General features: G+C 39.7%; 1 protein-coding gene across 7 annotated transcripts; it reads left to right on the forward strand.

Annotated features, from left to right (window-relative positions):
* The first annotated feature begins 11,968 nt into the window (after positions 1-11,968).
* On the forward strand, positions 11,969-14,717 carry LOC116932124. Of its 7 annotated transcripts, none has more exons than XR_006651916.1 (7): positions 11,969-12,053; positions 12,165-12,312; positions 12,467-12,796; positions 13,275-13,392; positions 13,735-13,867; positions 13,943-14,164; positions 14,413-14,717. XR_006651916.1 is itself a non-coding variant. In XM_032939863.2 (4 exons), exons 2-4 carry the CDS (start codon positions 12,681-12,683, stop codon positions 13,578-13,580), a joined length of 366 nt encoding a protein of 121 aa, XP_032795754.2. In that variant the 5' UTR covers positions 11,979-12,312; positions 12,467-12,680; the 3' UTR covers positions 13,581-13,778. The 7 variants fall into 7 exon arrangements, 3 of the variants coding, with proteins under 3 accessions (XP_032795754.2, XP_032795755.2, XP_032795756.2); XR_006651917.1 differs by having other exon boundaries at positions 11,979-12,312; positions 13,943-13,974; positions 14,039-14,164; XR_004399355.2 differs by having other exon boundaries at positions 11,979-12,312.
* The last annotated feature ends 628 nt before the right edge of the window (positions 14,718-15,345 follow it).

A 15,345-nucleotide genomic window follows, 5' to 3' on the forward strand; every position in this document is an offset into this window, starting at 1 on the left:
CCTTGATTCATTTCTTTATTCTTATGCTACTTCTATCTATAAATGTCTACATCCGTTTGATTTCAGTTTATTTATTTTTTTAGAGGCTATTCATTTTCTTCTTATTCCAGCTGGTCCCAACATTGCCACGAATCCTCTTCAGTCGCTGTCGTTCCGAGATAAAAACAAAAGACCCATTATGGCCTTTACGTCTAGTCTAAAGTGTTTGTTTTAGGTTTGAGCTTGCCCGAATGAGAGAGGCGTGGGGTTATAGTCAACCACAAAAGTCATATCATCAATGGATGGCTGCCTTGTGTATCAAACCAACGACATTTCCCCTCTCCCCTCTCCACTTTCCATAGAGCGAAAGCGGCCGAATCCCTTCAAACTGTCACAGCATCCAGCGATTGATGATGGCTGGGATTTAAACCCTCCTCAACGATTCTGGTTCTCCTGATGTCAGTCTATACTTCGTTGGTGGAAGAACGAAAACTCACTTGACTCTTGACAAAAGAAATGCGTATAGCGTTGAATGTTATACAAAAAGGTAACAATAAGAGCGTCGTCCCTGAACGCGGCAATGCAATCGGCAATCATTCCGATGCACGTAATGTATTATTTATTCGTTTTCTACGGTTTTTTTTTTTCTCCGTTTCCATTCATTGAAATGTTTCCACATTTTGTCGATTTTAACGATTCTTATTTTTGTTTTCTCACGTTGCCACCGTGTTTCATCGTGTATCTCTTTTATCAGGGTCTCTTGTAGAGCGTCTGCTCTCGCACAGGGTCCATGTATGAGATAGCCACGTTGTTCCACTTGTCTCGCAAACTAAAGCGACTTACTGATTGGATATGTGTTACATGCTATAGAAAAATCGATCGAAAGAAACGAGAGATGAAATGTGTCGAAAAAAAATAAAATAATTAATAATAAAAGAGAAAACTCGAACGAACGGAATGTGATGAGCTCTTGATCATATATCCCCACAAGAGAAGACATGCATGTCAAAAAATATTGATTATTAGTAATGAGTCGTCCTCATCCACCTATTCTCTCAAATTCTTCTTTTTTTGTGTGTGTGTGTCTGCATATTTCCATTTCATTCTTTTCTTCTTGATTTCCCTCTTGTCATTTTCATTCGAATCCTTTTGTATATACAATTCAGCAGGTTCGCTTCGCATCTCCGACAGTGCCATATTTCTAAACGTACTAATACACGATTGAATAGGTAACAACGCACAGTATATTACAAGACGATATTATATCTAACTCCGAAAAATTTCTTTCACTATTCTCTCCGCCTTTAAGAGAATTGCCATAGTTTGTTATTAGCTACGATCGTCAATCATCCGCAGTGGCAATACCGTCGTCGTCGTCATCATTAAGATCTTGCATCAACGCGTGCCAAGATCATCAACCCCCTTCTTTAGATAATGATTGTTGATCATGCGATAATACACACACGAGCCCAGCATATATTATATTGACTTAGGTGTGTGTGTGTGTGTGTGTATAGCTATATGTAGGAGCTATAACGAAACAATCAGTCACCGAGTTTGACTAATGGAAACGAAGAAACATACGCATAGACCACAAATCAAGACCCCGGCTGGCATGACGATGATCATCGTCGATCGACAAGAGAAGGAAAGAAAGGGATGCAAGAGGCTCATTAGTCATCACCCCTCGAATATGCTCCGTTGTGATAACAATAATAAGCCAAGCTTTCACAGACCTATACGTCGTCTAACATCTGCGACCTCTAGATCCTCAACATCCGTCAATAGAGACGTCACATATCCCGCTTAATAAACAATATGTGCACATGTTACGTCATCCAGCTTATTGCCAATCAACGAGAATCGCTGTACGCGGTTAATTGTTTTTTCTTTTTCACAGCTCAAGTGTCATTGTTTAGTGTGGCTATTTTGTGTAGAAATTATGGCGTAAGAACAGTTGAATATTTCGAAAATCATAGCAAACACAGTCAATTTTCGTTAGGACTACTGATTCATTCGGTTTATATTTAGACGGCACGCGTGCAGGCCACCTGTCACGCACCAACGACATACAAAGTCGACGGGAAGGCTGTTCACAGCGAAACATAAGGCGCTCGCACATCCATCATACGAAAGACGTATATATATATACAACTGGAAAAGGGATATGGTAAAAATAAGAAGCCAGCCGTTGGAATATATTAATCATATGCGGCAGCAGTAGCAGCACATATTGATGCCTATATCAAACTTTGCATTTGTGTACAGTCAGCCGTTTCTTTTGTTTCTATTTTTTTTCTGTATGGAGAAAGAGGATTGCTGCTGTCCCAGTTTTCTCCGGCTCAACATCCCAAGCAAAGAGAACGTTTGCATATTGTAAATATACAGACACCCCAGATTGTTTTCTCACATCGTGGCTGACTGCCTCATTTTGTAGTTAGGGAATAGATGATGAGGAATCTCACACAAGTTGAACAGGCAACCCGCAAGAGAAGTGTATGGCAGATGACATGTCAGCCATGTGTGTATAGAGCACCTTTGTTAACTCTCTTTAGTTTGGCGAAATGCTTGTCATCAACGACTGGTCTGGATTGTATCGATCGTAAAGCTGCTGAATGCTTCATGCGTAACACGCAAACGGAATGCAAAGGGCCGATGTATAAATGCGGACTCTATTTTCACCACTCCGGTTCAACTTTTCAAACGTTTTGCAGGCAAAGAGAAGAGACTTCCCGAAATAGGGGAGCAGTAAATAAAAGAAAAGGCCAAAGTCATTTAAAATGATTTGCTTTTAAATTTAAAAAATCTATAATAATAATAATTGAAAAATAAAAGAATTTTTGCAAATTGCACGAGTAGGACTTAACAATATTAATTGACACCGGATTTAATTGATTTAAGCCCTGATAGAAAGTATTTCGACGTTGTGTATTCCTCTATAAATTGTTAACTCGTTTCCTTCCATCAGCTGTTTTACCTAACCAGCGATACGAACTGTTAGTGATAAATGTTCCAATGCTTGAAAATAAAAGAAAAATAACGCAACAGCTGTTTCAGTTGCTATGCAAATATAACCATCTCGAGGGTTAACGAAAAATTTTATTTTTAACCCTCGTATATTTCCATGATGTTTAACCTCTAAGGTCTTACTTCAAAGACACTAATTATGGCGCTCATCATCCCCACTGATGGAATAGCCCATACAATTTAGTTTTAACAACAAGATGGAAGAAAATGATGATGGCCAGGGCATGGCCACTGGCCAGGCACAAGTCATAACTCCAGGGGTGGCTGGAATACAGTCAACCCATCAGCTAAAAGCGGTTGTTCCACATTTATTTATGTATGTATATATACTATAAACAATCTCGCATGTAAATATAATAGCGGCTAATACGTACACACGCTGTGTACACACACACACACACTCCTTCTATGTGTGTGTCGCTTTCATATATATGTACCATGTGATGTTTTATTCGGCCAGCCGGAACGATCATCATCATCGACTCATCTCTAGGGATACTCATCAGATGCTGGCATTGCAATGCATCCGAAACTCGTAACTGTTTTCACATAAGGCCGTCTTCCGGTGCACCGTTTGGAAAGATGGCCGTTATTTGCGTATGCGGTGTATATCTAGCAGATTATTATAGTATAGGGTCATTATTGTTATCATGATGAGATTATACTCACTACGGTTCGCCTCCAGATGTAATAAAACTTTATTTACATTGCCGTATGTATATATCCTGTATATATACACAAAGTGTATTCGCTAATATTGACCATCGTATTCAATTATATGACCCTAAACAAACAGCTATTACTGGATATGTGTTTGGGTTTTGGTTGATGGAATATGTACCGAAAAGGTCGACTCAAAATGCCAAACGACAGTTGACGTGTATTATAGCGATAGCGGTTGATGTATACGATGTGAATCACGATTCAGTTCTTTGTGTATATATTGAAACTTGTTGCAATTTTAACGAGACTATATTACATGAGAGCCGTGGACTGTGCTACTGGATGACATCTGATGTCTTTCTATTTCAGTTTATTGAATAAAATTTGCATACGTCATCATCCATTTTTTTTCCCTTTTTGCTCCGCTACATGCCTTATCATAATGGACTAGTTAAATTTTCTTATCCTTTGCGTACATAACATTCAAAGATTTTTTTTTTAATGTTCTTAACCCTATACCTTTGAATCCATACACCTGAATATAAATAAAGGTGGCTATTTATTATTGCGATTCAATACATAACGTATGCGCGCGTGTTATAGCCTTGTCATTGGTGCTGTGATGTGCTTGTAAGCTCTTTTCTGCGGTTACGTTTACATATTCAGCTTTAAGATACATCTATAAAGTTTATCGACTGCGCATACAACGAAAAGGAGGTTTCTGAGGGATATTTGATTATTAATTACGTGTACACATAAGCCGGTGAAGCCAAAGAGCTGATGGTACATACTAAACTTTAGACATTTTCAGGAGCAATAGCAGCTGGATCGCAGTTTGCAACGCAGATGCTTGACCTGCTGTTCGCTCCCGATACGTCACAGCCCACCTTTGTTTTCGCTGATTGGAGAGCCTGTAATCCCTAGGGGTTTTGTGAATTGAAACAAAAACGACGTCGATCTTCCTATTGCGAGATTCAAAAGAGAAAATAAGATGACGTTCGACATCATTTTCCACCCATCAAACCTTATCTGGCATTCGCATTGTTTTCATCTTGTTTTATTGGCCTTTTCTTTGTTGAAACTTGCCAAGAAAAAAAGGGGGTAAATTTTCTTCGAGAAAATCCATCAGTCGTCATGCCCGTCCCACATTTGAGAGAATGAAGGTGCATGCACTTTGACGTTAACAAATCATTGCCTGATGCGTAGCTCATCAACGACGACAGATTGATTTCCTTCCGTCTTCTCTCTCTTTTTAATTTTTTCTGTTCTCCTCCATTCTTCCATTCATAATGGATACAGCATCCGGAGCATTTACGTTTAGATGTCGACTACACTTTTTTCTTTTTTTTAAATTCTTCTTCATCGTGTAATTATTCATTTCACTATAGCTAATCTCCCGTCAACTCACGACTCTCGGGAGGAAAGTCGGAGTGGGTGCTGGCACGATTTCCATTTCCTGTAGTAACTCACCTGTGTTATTTTTTGTCTTCGTAAACCTATAAGACAGGCATTTTTTCAATCTTCATTCCTGATCCCCCAAACTGCCGAATTCATGATATTTCAAATAAAAATTCAGCTCTGGAGAAAATCTATTTCTATATACTATATACACTCTGTCTATATATGATTGTTAAACGTATATATATACGTGTGTGTGTACACACATACAAGATGATGAATACAAAGTGACTGGCAAAAGAGCTGTATGTCTACGTATAGGTCGTGTAGATATATGAGAAAGGGCTCAAAGGCATTCCATCACGACCCGATAAATCATTTCATTCGTCTTCGACTGCCGCTCTCGCATTTTCAATTGCCCATTTCTGTCTCTAAGATGCGTCCAATCTCGGTCGTCTGTTGGCAAGACGATTTCGCCGCAGGCATCAAGTGCTGGCAAGTGGAAATTCTAACGTCAGTGATATTGTGCGTGTCACTATATACACCGCATCCCAGCGCCAACGCACACACACGTCGGCAGGCACAGACAGAAGGATGAGGCCTTTGCCTTTGAAAATTTCGTGTGGGAATATATATATGTATTTATTAAATATCAAAGAGTTCATACATATCTTACAGATATATAATATATGAAATTCACGCGCCTGCAGCGACAACAGCTCTAAATCTCATATCGTTCACGTCGTACTCGCTCCGGTGATTCACTCACGGCGCCGCCTTTGGTCCCTCGGCAGCAGAGACTGCACAAACCAAATGTAAGGCGTTTCTATAGGGTTGTTTAAAAATAAATGAATAAAAAAGGAAATTAATTTAGTGGTAAAATAAAAAAAAAAAGTTAGCTCAAATTCTATTCGGAATCAATCGGATTAAAAAATGGGGAAAAAAGACCGGATGATTGGACAAGAGATCACAATTAATAGGAAACGCATCTGAAAACTATAATGGGCGGCTACTTGAAATGCGAGCTGCAATTGATTCTTCTCGGGAGTTCGAATTGTTGTCCACCATGGATGTGTATCCAATGTCCCTTTCTTTTTGGCTTGGGACAAGATCACAGAAAGAAGCAAAGGGGTTTTATCGAAAAAGATCAAAGAGTTGAAAAGTGTACATATAAGTATACAGCACAATAGTTGCCAGAAAGAGAGTGAAATAGTTGAATGCGTAATCAAAGACACTCCTATACACATCCCTTTGTATTTTGTAATACTCTCATCTTGCTTTTCACTTCTTCTTTCTTTTTTTCACTAGCGCTTTGTATAACTGCTATTAATGCATCCGGAGACGCTTCGTTCCCCTTCTAATGGTATCTTAAATATAACTGTCCCTCCTCTTTTGGCCGTCAAAGAAGACGCACCCGACTGACTTGTAAAATTGTCGACATTTTATTTATTATACTGTATACAGTATTCAAACGGTTGAGAGATTCGCGCCCACTCGACCGCGTCATTATAATATGAACGACGTCATCATCTATATCGTCGTCAATTCCAGCGCGTGGAAATCCCCTCGATCGTTATATCTGCGCTGTTTCAACATTATTCACACACTTGAACATGCTGCCACCACAATAATCAAGCCAACTTTCCTAATAGAAAAATATTGAAATTTCTCTTATTGCTCCGTTGTTTATTTATTTTAGGATTTTTTAAAAAATATAATAAGGATCCTTTATTATAGTTTTCCGTTTTAGTTGGTTTTGATCCTAATAAGTATTGAGGAATTTTGTTTTAAATGGCGTGTTTTAAATTTGCCGGGCTTATTTAGCTTATAGCGAAGGTGATTAAAACATGACGTATCAAACGCCATCTATTTTCACGAAAAAACCGATCGGACTGTGCTCGGTAATTAGCAGAGAACACATCAAGAACTTTGCTACAGCAACGTTCTTCTTCGTCGTTTTCCATCAGATTTTCATCTTTACCCCATGAACAAACGCGTCCGTAACGAGCAGAGGCAAGTACGAACACGTCATACATCATTCTTCAATAAATAACGACTTCATTTTCACTCGCGTTTGACGTGGCAATCGACACTGCACGATTATTGTCGTTGTCCAAAGTCTTTGATAAACTACGTATATACCAATAACACAACGAATCGCGATCGAAAAGAGTGACACACAAAAAAGGAGAGATTGGCCATCGTCGGGTTGCTGTTCACCGTTCAATATCGAACGTTCCGTAATTACATCCGTCATCTTATTGATCTAAGTAATACATATTTGTCAAAAGTTTGTAAGTTGTCCGCGCGTTCACTGCGTTACGCACCACGTGTCATCGACGAAATCCGCGTCTGACGGATACAAGTTCGCAAACTTGTTATAAACTTGTCGAACGAAACTCAAAGGTTGTATACATGTGTGTGATGACCGACCACTCGCCAACAACTTGTCGGCGTCAATATAAGGGCGTCAACATCTCGCATTTCGTACACGTAGTTTCGAAACACTGGGCAATAATAAAGTAAGTTTATATCCAATTCATTCTTATAAACGCATCGCAAAAATCTAAAGAATTCGTGGGGGCGTAACATATAGGTCTTCGATAAACCGAGCTACACTATATAATCATAACCGTAGTGTAAAATAATGCAAATGTCTTTTAATTACAGCAGATTATGTTAGGATCGATCGAAAAATGGAGAAGGGAAGTGAAGAAGAGCTGCGATTTGGGCTTGTCGGTTGCTATACATTCGTCTCTCACGATTTCAGGAAACGATACAAAGGAAAGAGAACATGTTGGAAGGTGAAAGGAGACGCGAATCTCACAGGCAATTGCGGATGCTGTAGTTTAAAAAGAAACGTTCGTGACAGCTTGTTTTGCTGCTTTGTCAGTCAATCGTACTACTTGCAATGAAGCTCAGTACTTAAAAATGTTTCAAATATACAAAAGAGTAGAGAGCTAGCTTAGTTTTATGTAACGTGCACTAAGAACGATTGGCAGGAAGCTGAGAGCTGGAAACATCTTTGCATCTCAGCTCATTGGCCGGAGTATAAATAGACGCTTTCGTATAGATAGACATTAAAACATACCGGTCACGAGGAGTATAGAAGATGTACGTTAGTATATTCAATGTTTGACGAACTGATTTTTGAAGAAATGTGTGTCATAAGAATTTTAAAGTAGATGCCTGACGTTGTTAGTCAAATGTGAAGGCGGGTCGCGAAGCTCTATATCTGATTGTGCATCATCGACCATCAGGACAGAGTATATACAAAGCAAGTCCGTCAATCATAATCCAGCTCAACAGATTTTAGAGTTTTTCGTCTGTTTTACTGTGCCCAAGCTTTCATGCGCATATTTGATCTTCCTTTACAAGAACAACAAAACTAATATGGTTGCAAATTTGACTTTTTATTTTCTTGTTAAGCCTTTGTTTAGACCTTTATTTATTACGTGGCTTTTCGTTTGAAGTATAGCTGCTTGTATTTGTTAGCTACTTTGGCTGTAAAAAGATTAGGATCCTGCGGCACGAAACGCATCAAGAAATTCTATTAGCTTCTTTTGGTTTTGTTTGGTTTTTCTTCGTTTTTTCTCAATTCTTGATAATCGGTCAGCCGAGTATCTGCACACGGCACGTGCACTGAGGCGACTCGCATCCAATAAATGGTGCTGCCGATGCGGCGCCCAATCTCTTTCATATCAATTTGTCGCGCCAAGAAAGATGAGACGAACGAGGGAAGGGCATTCGAGACATTCCAGAATGAACTATACGGTGAAAAAAGAGGTGCCACTGCGAATCAAAGAGAAATGGGATAAACATCTTAAAAATGAAGCAAGAAAGGGAAATGGAGAACGAGAAAAAACGGAAAATGATGACGGAGAAAGCGGAAGATAAAAAGAGCGCACAGGAAGCAAAAGACCATCAGTCAGGATGGCGACAGTTTAGTTATCCGCAGTACAGGGACCCATCCGCACACAAAACGGACAGTTAGATCGTGGTGACGACCAAGCGTGTGAAATTAGCATACGGTGGCTGTGTGTATACGTTGGAACGAAAATGATGGCGCATTTTGCTGGATCTCATTTAAAGAAGAAGAATCGAGGGAACACACCATCCGAGGTGCTGGAAGGGCGATGATGAACGAGCATAAGAAAGAAATGGGTGAAGGGGATCTCTAAACAACAAAAAAATATGCCACTAGAAAGAAACAAATAAAGACACGTGGAACACCAAGTTCCCAGCTACATCTACTCCATTAAAGAAGGAGAAGATGCATCGAGATGTTGGTTTCGTGTTTTTGAAAAGCGAACTGCTCATCCGACCGCATTAAAAAAAAAAGAAAACTACCTCAAGTGGCAAAAAGGGAAGAAGAAACAGAAGCTATTAGCACATCATCACACATGGAAATCGTAAAGCATTGTCGGGTTGTTTAGGTGCAATTTGTGACAGTTACGTCCTCATCCTCGCTGGAGGGAAAGGAGAAAAGATGAGCGCGAGGCGATTTACGGCAATGAGACAGGAGCAGCTACAAGACGGCAACTGTTGAAAACGATGAGTTATATTAGAAGGCGCCCGGACAAGTCCCAGGGTATGTCACGCTGGGCTGCTTCTTCCTTCGCATCTAAGACATAGAAGATATGAGATCTAAAATAGATTGAAGTGCATCTTCCATGAGAGAATAGAGCGGGTGGAGAGAGACATCACTAATAGCTTCTCCATGATCATCCAGCACGTTGTTGTTGTTGCTCTTCTCGTCAGTGTTGTGACAGACTAACTGGGCGATGCCATTTTCATGACTGAATCTCGCGTAAATGATTCAGAATAACGAAGTAATAGGCTACGTACCTTTCCCATTTTCACCTGAGAACCGGCGATAACAATTTCTTACCTAAAAACTCTTCTGTCTGCGTAGTAATGTAAATGTGTAGTTACATTGCAAAACAATTCCATTCGTTCGTCTTTTACTTCATGCTGGTCTACCCATAAAGAACAAACAGATTGTCATGGCTGACATGTAAAGCACGTATTGATATTCCAAAGGGAAACCCGACCTGACATGTCCTCCCCCTTGTGACGATCATCTCCGTTAGGACCCTTGGTTATATTGAGTTTTTTTTTTTTCGTTTCTTGCCTTACCATTCCGCTCATTTGCTTAATAAAGTTGTTCACATTTTGCCCCTATCGTCATTTCTTCCGGCTTTTCTCTTTCTGTCTTTCTTAACATTACCTTTCGGCTTAAATGCTGACGAGATTTATTAGCCCCCCAACAGGAGCTGCTTTTCTTTCGGTGGTTTCTCCATGGACTATTGAAGCCAACCGTACCCCGCATGTCGTGAAACAAATGCTATTGATTCGTCTATTTTAGGGCAATCGTTGGCTTTTGCTCCAAACACCGGTGACATCCAACCCATTGCATCCGCTCAGCATTTTTATTTTCCTTGTCCTCTAATTCCGGACTGATGGTCGGAAATCCTCTTGTCTCTCTTCGCTACGCAATCAGATTGAAAAAGGATGGATCGAGTATCAAATGATTGTCAAACTATATACGAGATTGCGTATACGTTCCGGGATTATTAAGCCGTCCCCCGACAACTTCCGGTGATGTTGCGCAAGTCAAAACACCGCGATCGCTATAGTCTACTTGGTTACGCGGCTCTCTTCTCAACTTCGTTATAGAGTCTATATCAGGCCACTGCAGAATAGCAAAAGAAACACGACAAAGCCAAAGACGAAAGAAAAAACGAACCGAGGTCCGGAAATCAAGTGTGGATTGATGGATTGAAGGTTGCTGTGTGCTGTCTTTCTTTTTCTTTGACTCTGCATAGAGCAGCGTGTCACTGATTTCGGTGGGAGAGATTGAATGTTATCCGATCAAAGGCAGTCGATTTGCCTTCAAGCAATAAAAATTGATCGGTTTTAAATCAGAACCACGTCATCAATGCTACAAGCAAAGAGACAAATCAAGCCTTAATTTACATACAACAATCCGTAAAAACTTAATAAGAATCCAACCAAATTTGAATAAAGAGAAGTCGAGCAAAACACGAAAGGAATGACTAAGGTGTATACCAGGAAAAATCTGATTGTATCTATAGGACACAAGTAGATTGTCAAAGAGATCCCGTCTTGGAATCTCTTTGCTGGCAACACATCTCGACAAGGAAAATGTATAATCTTCGAGCCGAAAGAATCCCTTTCTATAGATACAAGCGAATTGGTTTCGTGCCAATAGTTTGCCACGACGCTGCTTTTTAAAATAACACATCAATACGGCATACGAAGTTGTTTTGCAGCTGTTGCTTGTTCGTCTTGTATATACCAAATAAAGACGCGATACTCGACTATACATTCCCCCCCCCCCACCCTTTTCATATCACATGATTTTCGAGCCATTATTGTCGAGTGCAGGCGGGGAAATACGGATATGATATAGCGCTTCTATTTATTGTATTGTTATTTAGCAATGATAAAGAGAAAACGGAAGAGACTGTCACGATGGGACGTACATAGTCAAACAAGACGGGCGCAATATCGTGCCAGCTGGTGACCCAAAGGCCAATTCATAAAATTACAGGTCGTCATTTGTTGTATTGCTGCGGGATAAATGGCCATCAACAAGTCATCATTATTTCAGATCGATAGGCATGAAAAGGGAAACTACGTAAAGAAAAAAAAATGATATAATAATAACAAGTCCCTAATTCAAATGGTAAATGTTGTGGGGGTAAAACCTATGACCGCGGGTTATTCAGTCAAAACGACAGTGTGTTCTGGAAAAACTAGGATCTTGCATAATTCATTTTTGTTAACCCTTTCCCTAAAATGATTTTTTTTTACCCTTTCCTGTCGTTAGGTGGTTTCTTAATTTTGATTTTAAGAACCTAGATGTCAGTTGCAAAGAGGTTGCTAGACAAGCGTGTCCGTAGTATGTTGCTCGCCGTATCAATGTCCATTTCTTGTTCTTTTCATCTCACGTGGTTTTCGTAATTGCCAATTTTTTAATTGATTATGGTGGTGAAATTTGGCTTGCTATCACTATTGCTGTTTTGCTGCTTTAAATCGTAATAAATGAAAAGAATTACTAATGCCAATAGGTTGGTTGGTTGAGGGCTGATGACCAGACGATTTGAACCTTGAACGTACGTGGCGTACAATCCCCGTGTGTCAGTGAATCATGATGATTCACGCACATGGGGACCTGCAGATCCGCCAACTCGAGGAATCCGATCAAGGATGTGTCAGGTAAAATAGACTTTACTCTAAATGAATCTACTCTTCCATCACATTCTGGGTTTCATTTTGCTGCTGTTCGATCTCTTCGTCCTGTTGCTGTTTTGCAATTATAATTCTTTCCCATTTTTTTGTGGGTGCTATTTTCTAACTTATTTCTTTACAGTTCAGTTGAATGTAACAGATCAACACAGCCGTGATGAAGAAGCAAATCAAGTTCAGGTGCCCCCGGATATTGTCGACGATCGAATTACGGGTGACGTCATTGACAACGAAGGCGACAACGTGACGCTGACGTGCATAGCCAAGGGCAAACTTAATCCGAGGGGCGTCGTGAAGACAACCAAAAAGAGTCGTAGTGGAACGAAGATATTCAAAAAATGGCAGTAAATCAGATGGAACAACATCCATTAAGCCTATTGTTGTTCCAGAACTGCAGACTTTTACAACTAACTTCAACGACCTACGATAGTGAAGACGAGGGAACGATTCAAAGGTAATGGAACTAACGTCAGTTTCTCCTTCTCTTGAATGTTTAACGATGATCAAGTCCATTTCGTCTGTCAGTTTGTTGAATGCCATGCTCTTGTCTTTAGAAGTAGCGATTGTGAGGAACGAAAAGAATTTTTATTTCTATTCTCTGTTTGTCAATCCGATTGTCCATTCGGAATGCACATCTAATTTAGCGTGATGTCGTTTGGCTGTCAAAGCCAACCTGAATTCCAAAATCCCGGGCAAGACAATAGGTTTGACAGTCAATGGTTGGCGGTCTAAAGATCGATGAAATTTTCCAGCTATCCAGTCGAATATATTGGCTCCTTGATAGAATAGATAATGTCTTGTGTATTGCTGGCATGGTTACCTCATCGATTAGCGATTGTGTTTCTTGCCATCCACCTAGTGCGTCTACGTTGTTTATCATTACGAATCGAAGTTTCACTTTGTTTTTATTTGCCTTTTCAAAATTATTTCAGTTTTATTATTCAAGAAGTGGACGCTTGTGATGGTGAAACATTAAGACTATACCGCGTGACAAGTCACATGAAGACGTCTTACCCGCAGTCAGCAAACGTGTGCAGCTCACCGTTAACTGTAAGTGTGTTAAAATGTTTGACATTTAAAAGTTATACCATTATTTTTCAATTTAGCGTTCTCAATGTTTCTTTGCAAAAGATTTGCTCCTAATGGCCACAGTCAACAACGATTTTCTGCCATTTTCTTGGCTTATTCTCAAACTCATTGGCCAAAATTCTGAATGCGTTAGACTGGGGTCTCTTTGATCCTAGATATGCGCTATTCCCAGAGATTAGAACGTCGCATTCCTTTTTGCAGAAAGAGAAACGAGAATGTCACAAAGCCTTGATTACAGTCTGCCTTTGAAAGTGCAGTATCCATACAGGCCAATATTTAATAGTATAAATATCTATCGTTAAGTTCCACCCGTGGTGACGTCGTCGATGGGCGTGGTGGCTGTTCTGCTAAACACCGATGTCCGTCTGACATGCCGAGAATCAGTTACTGGATGAAGGGAAGTCAACAAGCACAACACAATACAATTTGTGTCAAGGTAATCAGTCATTCTCAGGCTGTTACTTATAGTTGTCTAGTTCTTAATTTCGGTTTCTATGACGGATTGTTGTAGCCCCAAGTACAACATCGACGACGGTGAAAGAGGTGGGTCTTCCACCTATACAAGACGAGTATGTCGTTGATCATCCACAACTTCCATGTTTAACAGCCCTCTCGCTGGACAGTATTTTGAGTGTAAAAAATTATCAAACAGAAGTGACCAGACCGGTGAGCGGATCCACACCCAACAGCTGTCTGACAGTTTCGTTTGACAGCAACATCGCCATGGAAGATGGTAAATATCAGTAGTAAACTTTTCAAATATGTTTTAGCTGTAGTGTAGCCACTACACTACAGCTACAGTTGCATGTTACGTTGTGGCTGCAGTAGCCACAACGTTAACATGCAACTGGTTTAAGTTAATCTTAGATAGAAGAATTTTGCTTTATTCGAAATTGACATGTTTTTGCTCTACGCAGAGCTTAGCCTACTGTTCTTCTAAGGTTCCAAGTGCATTTGTTTTTTTTGTTGTTCGGGGTGTAGGGCAAAGTTGGTGCATACTTCATAGAAAGGACGAAGACTCTAGTGGGGAACGAATGTGATTGGCATGACAGATGAAGACAGCCATCAGTCAATTTAGAATGTTGTCGAGACTATTTAGATACCCCAACAGACTTAATGTGCAGCAAAGTGACACATTCCGTGGGAGTGTTTGAGCGGAAGTAGTCCAATCCGGGGGAGGGTTTGTATAATCGAGCGACTCGTAAATAGAATAACGTTCTGCTGTGGTTCGAACTTTTCAATTTTGCTCGATTTCTCTGTAGAAATAAATGACGGATTCATTTCAATGCAAGCATTTGCTAATAATATATTGAAACTTGTTTGGGGACATTAAAGGAGATTTAAAACAAATGCGAGAATGAAAAATCTCTTCAATTTGGGATTTTTTGTTAGGTGATTGTAGCCTAAATACTTTCGTTAATTAACTTTGGCAGCTGAAACATCATTCTTATCCATGTCATCTAATGACCAATACCGGAAAAGAAAACAAAAGTAGCGAGATGGGATGGTTAATAAGATCATCTTCTATCAGTCTAAGAATTCAATAGCCTGATAACTTTATTTTAATAATAATAACTTTATTATAATTTCCGATTTTCTGTAAAATAGTGTAAAATTTTTGGCCAAATTTCCGTTTGATTGCAGTGATGTTTATGTTTATGTGATGTTTATGTATTGTGCTAACCGAGTTTATTGATTAGCACAATTATAATGCTTTAAATCTACACATTGGATGAATTCTCATCTGTTTGCATTCAAGTGAAAAGTGTTTTAAACATTCGACTGTCCCCTAACATAAGGATCTTCGTTCGTCTTATGTTATGAAACTACGAACAACCCGATCGATCTTTGAACGAACAGAAAAACGGTAGGGTCTTTGGGCAGGTGTACAATCGCGTATTAGCAACACATCAA

Source organism: Daphnia magna, linkage group LG10 (genome assembly GCF_020631705.1).
Source record: "Daphnia magna isolate NIES linkage group LG10, ASM2063170v1.1, whole genome shotgun sequence".
NCBI classification, from domain to species: Eukaryota; Metazoa; Arthropoda; class Branchiopoda; order Diplostraca; family Daphniidae; genus Daphnia; species Daphnia magna.